This window comes from Otolemur garnettii, unplaced genomic scaffold, assembly GCF_000181295.1.
Source record: "Otolemur garnettii isolate 467f Iridium unplaced genomic scaffold, OtoGar3 scaffold00171, whole genome shotgun sequence".
Lineage (NCBI taxonomy): Eukaryota > Metazoa > Chordata > Mammalia > Primates > Galagidae > Otolemur > Otolemur garnettii.
The window spans coordinates 3,058,711-3,070,700 of record NW_003852566.1 but is presented as its reverse complement, the minus strand read 5'-3'; the positions used below and the strand labels follow the sequence as shown (position 1 = coordinate 3,070,700).

The following is an 11,990-nucleotide window of genomic DNA, read 5'->3' as shown; positions in this document are numbered from 1 at the left end:
GCCCCAGTGGTGCCTGACATTAGATGGTTCTGGTTGAGGGGTCAGCTGGCCCAGGTGGGGGCACCCTGCTGCTGTGGTGATGATTGATATGTTGGGCATGGAAGTGGGGGCTGAGAGCACCTCAGTGAGCTGTAACTATGGCCTGTGGTGCCCATGTCGCGTGGTGGCCACCTCATGGCCTCTGAGTGCCAAGTGAATTCTCCTGCCTTGGTGGGGTGGGGAGAGGCAGGTTCTCTCTCCTTGCTGGGCTACCACTCCCCACGTGACCAGGCAGACACCCCCACCGACCTGCCTGGGCCACAGTTTTCCCATTTGTAAAATGGGCCTGTTGCCTGTGGTCGTCCTAACCCCGCTGGCCACAGTCTTGGAGACAGATGACCAGGCAGTCAGGGCCTAGAGTCACCCGTGAGAGGCTTGGCCTCAAGAACACTGTGACCTTGCCCACAGGACAGAGAGGGCTACTCACAGTAGCTATGGCCTGAGCCAAGGGCTTGGGACAGTTAGGAGGAGGTTTGAGGTGGTCTTGCAAGGCATAGATAGAGCCCTTGCAAGGGACAGTGAGTGTAGCCCATAGTGGCCACCACCAGGTTCAGGCTGAGTCACAGAGGAGGGCACAGTGCAGAGGCCTGACAACTTATTGGGGGCAAAAGCTGTTAGCAGAAAACAGCGGGAGGGTCACTCCTAGTGCCCCTGGAGCTAGACAGGGCAGTGTGCAGGCAGGAAGGGTGAGGGCCGCTGGGCAGTGGTAGTAGGGGCTGCCTCTGAGGACTGGTGAGAGGGAGCAAGAACTGAGGGTTGGGGAAACCCAGGGCCCCCTTGAGGACTGAGCTGCCACACAAGAGCATGGAACAAGGTCCAGGGCATCAGGAGCCTCTACATGTGCAGGTGGAGGCGCCACACTGTCATCATAAGACCATCCTGTGGCCGGGCATGGTGGCTCACCCCTGTGATCCCAGGACTCTGGGAGGCCAAGATGATGGATCATTTGAGGCTAAGAGTTCAAGGCTAGCTTGGGCAACATAATGAGAGCTCGTCTTTACAAAAAAATAAGAAAAATTAGCCAGGTGTGGCAGCAGGTGCCTTTAGGCCCAGCTTCCTGGGAGGTTGAGATAGGAGGATTGCTTGAGCCCAGGAATTAGAGGCTGCAGTGAGCTATGATGATGCCACTGCATTCCAGCCTGGGTGACAGACTGAGACCCTGTCTCTAAAAAAATGAAAAATAATAAAAAAGACCTACTGCCTCTGACCTACTTGGCCCCCTGGCTGGTGGTGGCTTCCTCAGGCCTTCTTTTAGGGTCACACAGTGCTGTCTGTATGGCCTGTGCCCTGTTTCTGTGGATGGAAAGTCTTGGACAAAGAGAGCACCGCTATAGCCATGCCGAGATCCTGGGTCCTTACCTCAAGTCCAGAATATGTGGTAGGAAAACCTAGATTGGTTCACATTATTTATGATGCTTTATGCAAATTTCATTTCAAACTTAGCCCTTACTATTTTGCACCAATATAAGAAGAGGCTGCAGCATCCTGTTAGTTCCCTATAATTGAAGAATGAGGCCTTCTAAGAAGGTTAATATTCTAGACCTTCTTTTAAGTGTGGAAGGACTCGGTATGTGAATCCCTCCTGTGGAATGTGGTGTGGTGGAACCACTGCCTCTTTCTGATTTCCCGCCTGCCTGTTTGCCTTTTGCACAGCACTGTCTTCCACTTTCCTATGTCCCTTCTCCCCAAGGCTGGGAGAATGGACAGCTCAGCTGCTAGGATTGTGTGCATTAAAAAAAAAAGAGAGAGAGAGAGAGAGAGAGAAAACAGGCTCTTGAGCCAGGCCTGGGGCCTAGCCTCCTGTGTTGTGTGTACTGGCTGTGGGTGGGGTGGGGTGCTTGGTCCCTCCAGAAGCCAGGCCTCTTTGCTGTGCCTAAAGCTCTGGTCTCTTGGACTGTGGGTCTGCCAAACTCACTAGAGCCCATGGGGAGGAAGTTGGAAACTGATAGCACTTAAGCGAAGATGGAAGAGGAAAATGGGAAAACGAGTGTGGCCTTTGCACTTGCTAAATTCTTACAATATTAGTAAGTATCACTTTTTGTTTAAAGGATCTTGTAGTTTGCACATCATTATAATTGTTAATTGTTAACTCTTACCAAGGGTTTTGATATGGTCTGGGCCTTGTTCTGAGCATGAAATCATTTCCTGGGGAAGGAACTGTCATTAGTCTCATTTTCACATGAAGATCCTGAGGCACAGAGCAGTGGCATCTCCTGTCTAAGGTCACACACCTGACTGGTGGCAGAGCTGAGGAACGCCTGTCACTCTGGCTTCTGAGCCTGGCCCTTCTACCTTCCTGCACCTTCTCTGGGGAAGGAGCCTGCTGGCCCGACTTTGCAGTTGAGGAAATAAAAGCTCAGAGATAAGAAATGGAATCTCCCACATGCCAGAGCAAGCGCTCTCTTGTGGGACTTGAATTCAGGTCAGCGGCTGCTCTGTTCTAACCTCTATTTATATCACATGATGTTTTTCTCATAAGGCCTCTGCCATTCTTTGATTTCTGGCAGAGTCTTTTAAAAACAAGAATCTTTTATTTTTCTCATGCTAACTATGCAGTACAGAGCCTTTGTAGACAATTTGAAAAACTTATTTAGGTAAAAATCAAAACAAAATGAAAAAACCCAAGTATCCCTACCCTTCTCAAGGATATCCACTCTTAACAGATTGTAAATATTTGTGTAGGCTAATTACCCGCACTCAATTACAAGCCGACCCAAACAGGTGCATGTAGGCCGTGTATATATTATAACACTATGTGAGCACATGGTAGATGTGCATATTATGCTTCAGCATCCTGTATGAACTATTGTATAAGTTGCTTTTTCCACTTAATATTTGGCAAACATCAGAGTTGCGAGTTGATGGCTGCAGGCCAAATCTGGTCCACAGATGGATTTTTGTTGGGGCAACACAATATTTTTTTTCAAAAAAATGTTTTTTTGAATTAGTGCCTAACATACGAATTGGGAGATTTCACATAAAAATCGATTTCTGCTTTCTTGAAAAAATCAGATGTGTCCCATCTGGATCATGGTCTTGAATATCGCTGGGTCATGGTCATCTGAGTATATGCGAGTGTCGAGCGTCCCCAGTCACTTCCCCTGTACTCGCTCCATGACGCTGGGGTGCAGCTTGCTGGTTTACGGGGGCCGTTCATGCCTCCGCTGCATGGCTGCGATGGGATTTATTAACACTGTTTCATAGTGCAAGGAGCTCCCCCTCTGGCTAGGTGTTTAGGTCTTGCCAGCGTTTGCTCTCAGGATGCCTGGCACTGTTCCCTGGAAGGTGTGGGAGGTGGAAGGGAAGAGAGTGTTGGTCTCTAGATAGTCACGTCCTTCTGGGCCTGAGTGCTGGGGACTATCTCCTGTACTCTGCTCTTCATGCAACCAACTTTTGATAGTCACAGTAAAAACCTTGGGTCAAACTATGGACATTACTAGCAAGTCAGGCAGAATGTGGCAACTGGGATGATGATGGTGATGAAGAACCTCTCATATTTTGAGCACTGCTATGCCAGGAACTGTGCCAACAGCCTTGCAAGCATGAAGTCATTTAATCCGTCAGCAGTTCTCTGGAGTAGGGACTCTGACAGTCCCCATCTTACAGATGAGAAACTGGGCCACAGAGAGCTCATGGAAGGAGTCAGTGCTGGCCTGGTGCTTGAAAAGAACCCAGAACCGTCTCTTTCATTATTTGTATGGACTGCACAGATAGCATTATAACAGTCATGGGATTCAAAATGAATTGCACGTGTGAACTGATGAAGCCCCATTCCCTTCTCTTAGGGCTCTGCCACAGGCAGGCTCCTGTGCCGCCGCCGCCGCTGCGCTCCCCTCCCATCCTGCCCTGTGGTGCTTCTCAGCCTGCTGATGGGCCCCTGCTCATTCAGCTGTCTCCCAGCTTGGGGGGCCCTTATATTGTTTGGATTTTCCATCACGACCAACAATTCAAATTATACTGCACTTGGCATCTTTATACACATGGCTTTTTCCTTTTGGGAATTATTGCCTTAGATTAATTCCCAAGAAGAATAAATTCCTACTGGGGTAGGAACACTTCTGTAGCTTTTTAAGTAGAGAGTCTCAAACTGACTCAGACTTTCACACCAAAGTATATACTTAGGGTTTGTTTTAAGTAAGTAATTAATGTTTGGTTAAAGAATAAAGTGGGGCTAAATTATTTAGGATAAACTGTTTCCTACTCACAGAAAATATTTGATTTTACCAATCTGCCTCCTTCATATCTTGGGGTCTCCACGTAATTTTCAGTGAAATAAGCAGGAAGTGGTGCAAAGGCCTCCTGGTGAGGGTCTCGGATTTCCACTCTTCTGATGTTATATGGATTTGAGTGTTTTGTAGGAGCTGATTTTTTTTCTGTACCTGTGTTGTGCTAACCTCATCATAAAAACACTAGCGTTTGTAGGGTTGAAGGTAGAACATCTGAGTTGAAAATCCCATTGCCGCCACCCATAATCGAATGGACATGAGCAACTCACTTAAGCTTTCTGAGGCTCACCTTTTCTGTCTGCAGAGTGGAGATGAAGGTGCCTTGCAGTCTCACCTCCTCCGATGTGAGTTGTGACTACAGAGGGATGTGAGGCTACTCTGTGTAGCCTCCGTTCGGTGGGAAGATATCACCCTATCTTAATGATATTACATGCCATGTGGAAGGAGGCAAAGCTTATTCAGTCTCGACTGTGTTCTGAGAAGCTGATTTAGCCATTCAACAAAGTACTGAGTGTGTCCCAGGAGAGCTTTTTCCCTTTGTGCCCAGTATATAAACTTCCTGTGACTGCATACAGAGTGACCACAAGCTCGGTGGTAGACAGAAATTTACTCTTACAGTTCTGCAGGCCAGAAGTCTAAGATCAGGTGTTGACTGTGTCATACTCCTTCAAAAGGCGCTAGGAAAGACTGTCCTTGCCTCTCCCAGCATCTGGTGGCTACGGAATCCTGGGCTTTCCAAGGTTGTGACTGCACCGGCTTCTCCTCCATCTTTATATGGCCTTCTCTTCTCTGTGTCTGTTCTGGGGATGTATTCTGTGGACTTTTTCACTGGATTTGACATCCCCCCTAATCCAAGATGATCCCATCTTGAGATCTTTAACTTGATTATATCTTCCAAGACAACTTTTCCCAAATAAGGACACATTTGCACATTCAGGGAAGTGGGATGAACTTTTGGAGGCTACCATTCAGCCCACCACAGTCATCATGAGCCAAAATATTTGATTCTACCAATCTGCCTCCTTCATCTAAAGAATGTGCTGTCCAATCAAAGCTCTGCCCTTATCTCCCTTAGGGTCCAAACCAGGGCCCAAACCCTTTGGTTTGTTTCTAGAACTTTGTCACTAGGAAGTTTTGCTTTAATGAGGCCAGGAAATTTTGCAGCAAGGCTAAGAAGGCCAGACAAGGCCTTGGTCTGCCAACCCAACACTTTGGCAAATGATGTTGGTGGGCATTGTGAAAGGCTCCAGAGTCAGGCTGGGCATAAACTGGGGTCAAGCCAAGAATCTGGCATGCATTGGGCGTCTGGCAAATGTCCACCTCGCAGAAACCAGTCCTGCTGGCTCTACCACCAAAACTCCCTCTAGTCGTCCCTCTCTGGACACCACCTGTCACATCCCTGAGCCCAGTCTCCATCTCAGCTGTCTCTGTTTCGGCAGGCCCAGTGCTCTTTTTTTTTTTTTTTAAATTAAATCATAGCTGTATATATTAATGTAGTCATGGGGTACAGTGTGGTATTTTCATATACAATTTGAAATATTTTCATCAAACTGGTTAACTTAGCCTTCATGTCATTTTCTTAGTTATTGTGTTAAGACATTTATATTCTACTTTTAGAAAGATTCACCATTGATCCACGAATGGATCAATAAATTGTGGTATATGTACACCATGGAATACTATGCAGCCATAAAGAACATACCTCCTTCATGTTTACATGGATGGAGCTGGAAAATGTTCTTCTTAGCAAAGGCCTAGTGCTCATCAATGACAAGACAGCCATGATGTGTATGCAGTGCTAACGTGTGGCCTGCAGGGATCCACTCATCCTCACCACCACCCTGGGGGTACGGCTACTGTTGTCTGCATCTCAGGTGCACAAGAAGCCCAAGTCAGATCCTATTAATGGCTTTGCAGCACGCTCCAGGTAGGACTTAAACTCCGTCCAGGGCCAGCTTCATAGGCGCACGGCCTGTGCAGTTCTACAGGGCCTGCACTCGGAGGGTCTCCCTCTTGGTTTAGTGTCTGTTGTTGCCAACACGAAAGTCTTAATAATTTTCAACAAGGATCCTCATGTTTTCATTTTGCACTAGGTTGCAAACCATGTCACTAGTCCTGACTCTCTGTATGATCTAGAACCCCCCACCCCCACCCCAAGGTGGCCATTTTTCTCTTCCCAGCCCCTGGCCCTGGCCTTGGGGGATACTTGAGAGACGTGTGTCTGGATGCTCTGTTTGCTTTCTTCCCACATCTGCCACAATCCAGGATTATTTTATTGATTCCTTTTCATTCTGTCTCCCCAGCTAGGAGATTCTAGGAGGGCAGTGGGCCTATGCCAGGCAATCAGCGGGACCACTCCTGGGGAGCCCATTTTCTTTCCCTTCAGCTTTTTTCTTGTATTCTTCCCAGCTAAAATCCTTCCCAATTTTTGTGAAACTTGTTTGCCTTTCTTTAAAAAAGAATCTGTATTTCTTCCTCTCAAAAGCAGTAACAGAATTAGAAAGTTAGACTTACGTGGAAGAGTATAGAGAAGAAATTTGAGTCTCCTGTGATTGCAACCCAATGTCACTGTCGGCATAGTGGAGGAGCGGCTGTAGGGCCCTGTTCACTGCCGTCTCCCCAGGGTGCAGGGCCTGGCACCTTGGGGGTGCTCAGTAGGTACTGGTGACTGAGTGAAGAGGATGAACAAATACATGCATTTCAGAAAATTGAGATCATGAATTGGGTTTGGCTATTTCTTCTGCCTTTTTTACTCTCTATGATGCTAATCTTACCCCATGCAGAGTTTTGGTCAGGGTTTTGACTGATTTACTTAATATTCTCTTGTTGCTGAGCCTTCTGTTGTTGGGGTGAACATCTGGGAATTTGTTATCAGGACCACATCTCTGGTTAGTTCTGGAATGAGCATTTCTGGAAGAGGCCACAGGATAGAATGAAAAGGGGCAAAGTTCCTTTTCTGAGCATGTATCTGAAGAGAGCTTCTCGCCTTCAGGGTACAGAGGGTGTGCCTCAGATGTGGAGGCCGATTTCTGAGAACTTCTGTGGTTATAGAAGTGGGCAGGACAGAGGAGGACAGGAATGAATTATGTATTGGCTCTAATAAGTGAAACTAAGGCAAATGGAGTTCATGGTTAACTGAAGACAGAATGTACCTTTCTGGAATCGATCAGGGAGAATGTTGATTGCCCCTGAACAATCCTTCACGGCATTGAGAAACACGCTCTGTCGTGTTCAGGAGGAAGGTAACTGACTTCCTCATTGGGTGCACATCCCAGTGCCCCTGAGCTGGGAGGTCATGGTCACTGATGCGAGGGACCCCACCCCAGGTCCTTCTCCAGCACCCCACCCAGTACTTCCCTACCCCAGTGTTCCCCAGTCCCACTCACAAGCTGAGGTCACGGCGGCTCTGTGTGGCTGAAGCCCGTGGCCGGCTTCTGGGCCTCATCAGCCCTCCTCGGAGCGGACTGCTGCCGCCGTCTTCCTTGCTGCTTCCCCCCCTCCTGACAGGCTCCGCGTTTAAGTCTTCCTGCCACCTGCATCTCTGCTGACTAACCTTTGAGGCTGATGTTCCTCTTCTCCATGCCAGACCGTTCTCCCGTCACTTTCTTCCCCTAGAGGATCTTACCATTTAGTAGCTCTGTGGCTTAGGTAGCTCACTTACCTTCTCATCTCCAAATGGGGCTGATAACTGTACCCCCCTCCTCAGGTGTTCCAAGGATGATAGGGTAGAATTCCCAGCGCCTGTCAGAGGACTTGACACATAGGCGGTGGCTCATGACTCTCCTGTTGTCACTCACTCATTCATTTACTCATTTATCCTGTGGGATACCTCTTCTACCCGGCCTGTGTTCTAGGTGCAGAGGATTGGGGACAGAGGGGTGAAACAGACCCAGACCCTGCTTACTTGGAACCTACATCCTAATGCAGGGAAGTTAGACATGAGCTAAGTAAATAGGCAGTTTATCACACGGAACACAGTGATGAGACCTGGTAAGGGGAGAGGGAGGGTAAAGAGGGTTGGAGAGGCCTCTTCCAGAGCCAGTGCCTTGTGCTGGTTAGACCCCTGCACAGCTGGGAGCTGGGAAGTCTGTGTTCTGCTGGACCTCAATCAGGGTCCTACTATATCCTCTCTCTCTTTTTTTTTGAGTCTCAAGCGGTCACCCTGGGTAGAGTGCCGTGTCATCACAGCTCACAGCAACCTCAAACTCTTGGGCTTAAGCAATCCTCTTGCCTCAGCCTCCTAAGTAGCTAGGACTACAGCACCTGCCACAATGCCTGGATATTGTTTGGTTATAGTTGTCATTGTTGTTTGGTGGGCCTGGGCTGGATTTGAACCCACCAGCTCCAGTGTATGTAGCTGGCACCTTAGCCACTAGAGCTATAGGCACTGAGCCTATATCCTCTCTTATTAGCTGTGTGACATTACTAGCACTCAAGCACTGTGTTTCTCAGTTTCCTCATCTGTGACACTGGGTGGCATCACCTCCCTAGTAGCAAAGGAAACCATGAATCTTTATGGAGTCTAAAAGCTCATTTCCCAAAGTCCTCAGGCCCTAGTGTAGAATTGTGGAAAACATGGATGGAAATGCAGATTCCTGCCTAACACACTTCTCACTCTTCAAGCCCCGGAGGGCCATGGATCTGCCTTCTGAAAGAAGCGCCTGGGAGACTCAGGCACTCTGAGTTTGCAGACCCTGGTCTGCAGGCTTCGTAGGTGGTATAGTCATAGCCTGATGAGGATAGGACTGGATGAAGCTACTCAAGATGCTGTCACCTAGGAACTAGTTAGAAATGCAAGTCAGATTCTCTGGGGGTGGGCCCAGGACTCTGCCCCTTAATACCTCTGAGTACTCCAGCTCCCCCCATCCTGTTGGAGAAGTGTTCCATCCCTTCTAGGAGTGGCAGGGCCTTGTCCAGATCAGACAGTGCCTGGCCCAGGAGTGCCCTAGGCAAGGAGGATGCCAACCCCACCCTCTTCTCATAGCCCCACTCCTCATTCCACTAACTCAGGTTCCTCCTTCCCCTCAGGATCCCAAGTGATGGTGGTTTACTCAGAGGACGAGCTGAGCCCTGCACAATGACTGGTTAGCACAGCAGAGCTGGTAGCTGCGCCTGCCAGCTGTTGGGTGTGAACAGGTGTGAACGGCGAGATCCCCACATCTGGACCAAGGGGAAGCATGTCTAAGAAAGGCCGGAGCAAGGGCGAGAAGCCCGAGATGGAGACAGACCCAGTACAAATGGCCAACGAGGAGCTGCGGGCCAAGTTGACCAGCATCCAGATTGAGTTCCAGCAGGAAAAAAGCAAGGTGGGAGGCCTGGGTGGGATGGCTGGGATGTGGCTGTCCTGGGGACAGTATTGCCCCTGGGGTGTGCATGGAGGGCAGTTTCCAGGATGGGCAGAGGGTGGGCACTTTGCCCCTCTGGGCCTCAGCCAGCCCCTTCACAGGATAGAAACTACTAGGTGCAAATCCTGGCCCCACCAGCACGTGTGGTGACCTTAAACAAGCTACTGAACATCCTGTGTTTTAATCTCTCTTACCTGCAATTGGGAGTTGTTAAAACTTTTGACAAACTCAGCTAAGCAAAATCTAATTGAGCAAAGAAGAATTCTTGAACCGGCAGCCCTCAGAACCAGGACAAATTCAGAGAAGCTGCAGTGTGCCACAAAGTCAGGCAGCATTGCATGAACAAAAGCCAGAAGTGAGGCACCTAGCTCAGTTGGCTACAGTGTGACCTCCACCTTATTTGAACAGGTCTGATAGTGGGTTGCCTGCAATGCACGGAAGTGGCTGCTGCCATTGCCTGAGCCTCAGTTGTCTGTTACAAAAATATGCTCCTGTCTGGCTTTTAGCTAGTTCGCCCATGAAATTAAGTCATAGTTCACAGTACTAGCTCTTTGCATAAGGACACGTGCACTGAGTGCCACCTGCTGGGGTGGCCAGGACTTAGTACAGTATGAGATGAAGAGCTGGGAACGTACTGTCTTGCTCTTATAGGGCAGATTTGAGCTTTGGAGCTGGTCAGGATGAGCCTGGGTGGGTGCTTGTGTGCTGTGGGAGTCCTATTAAACTACAGCCTATACCTGAGGGAGGATCCTGGGCTTCCTAAGCAGACCTAGCTGCAGACCTCACTCTGGTTCCAGTGTTTTTCAAGTTTTTTTTATCTCATTGCACATTTGAACCTATATAGTTAAACTTCCCTGGCACACATAAATTATATTGATCAGAAAATAAAAGAGTAAAAAATGAATATACTGGGCAGTGCCTTTAGCTCAGTAGATAGGGTGCCGGCCACATATACCAAGGCTGGTGGTTTGAACCTGGCCTGGGCCAGCTAAAACAACAATGACAACTGCAACAAAAAAATAGCTGGGTGGTGTTCGCTTCAGCAGCACATATACTAAAATTGGAACGATACAGAGAAGATTAGCATGGCCCCTGCGCAAGGATGACATGCAAATTCATGAAGTGTTCCATATTTTGCTGAAAAATAAAACAAGCAAACAAACAAAATAGCCAGGTGTTCTGGGGGGTGCCTGTAGACCCAGCTACTTGGGAGGCTGAGGCAAGAGAATCACTTAAGCCCAAGAGTTTGAGTTTGCTGTGAGGCTGTGATGCCACAGCATTCTACCCAGGGTGACAGCTTGAGACTGTCTCAAAAAAAAAGAATATACTTACTGTGCTTTGAACTTCTTTTGAAAATAATTTAATTAATAATCTTTAAAAATTTTTGAGCTGTTGGGGACCGGCCCCAAACTGCTGTGAGTTCCCTCCCAGTGGCTGGTGGAGATGAGAAGATGAGGGAAAAATGAATAGTCGAGACATGAAGAGAAAGTTTTTCAAAGAGCTGGGTCAGGGGGACTGATGACATCCTAGGTCTATGTGAGGACCAGTGGCAAGCCCCTTGCTCCAGGCTAGCTCCGTTTTTTATTAAATACATTAATTAAGTGAGCAGGAGGCTAAGCTCTTATGTCATGGTTCTTGCTGGGCTTGCATTTTCTAACCAAACTATTTCTTTAACTACCTTAATTGCATTGATTTACTTCTTGCTTTTATCACTCTACATTACTTTAGATCCTAACACAAACAAAGCTTGGGACAGGAACATAGTCCAGGTGCAGGATGTCAAGGCTGATCCCAATTAGAGCACTGCACACAAACCCCAAGATAAGCAATTAAGCATCTGGGAAGGCTTCCGGGCAGGCGGTGCTATCCCATACTGAGAAATAGGAGGGGAGGAGCACTTTTCCCTCACCTTCCTGAAAGACTTTCTCTCCAATGAGATGAAAGCATTTGTGCTGGGTTTCCCATTCTCTTGCAAATCTTCCCTCCCCCCTGAGCTCACTCCCTCAGAGAGAGCAGTCCACCTGCAGGGAGCCTGGCCTCTCAGTGCCAAAGAGTTACAGCCCTCCCTTGGGGCTGAGTTACCATGGGGGAGGGGTGCAGTTCCAGCAAGACAGTCTGCTTGTCTTAAGGGGCCAGACTTCAAGCTGTTGCTCTTGCACCATGGAATTTCTCAGCGTAGGTCCTGCAGTCTGAATGTCCACCTGCTCTTCTCTAATCCACTTTCCTCCTGTCTTACTCCCTTTGCCCACCATCTACAGTCATTTTCTTAATTCAGTTTTTAACCTACTTACAATAAACAATTGAATATTGGCTTTAAGCTTATTAAATCATTATTTCTAGCAATGCAAGCACACCAAGATATGACTCTTGGCTCGGCGCC

At 48.2% G+C, this 11,990-nt stretch overlaps 1 protein-coding gene and 1 non-coding gene across 3 annotated transcripts in view; both read left to right on the top strand.

The window, feature by feature from the left end:
- Window positions 1-9,290: 9,290 nt before the first annotated feature.
- JAKMIP1 (janus kinase and microtubule interacting protein 1) overlaps window positions 9,291-11,990 on the top strand; it is an 85,124-nt gene continuing 82,424 nt past the window's right edge. For both annotated transcript variants that reach the window (XM_023519305.1, XM_012811632.1), the window contains exon 1: window positions 9,291-9,571. In XM_023519305.1, coding sequence (XP_023375073.1) covers window positions 9,443-9,571 — 129 coding nt within the window. In that variant the 5' untranslated portion in view covers window positions 9,291-9,442. The remainder of the gene's footprint in view (window positions 9,572-11,990) is intronic.
- LOC111728581 lies at window positions 10,641-10,747 on the top strand. The gene has a single exon (XR_002775833.1). It is a non-coding gene; the product is annotated as a U6 spliceosomal RNA (small nuclear RNA).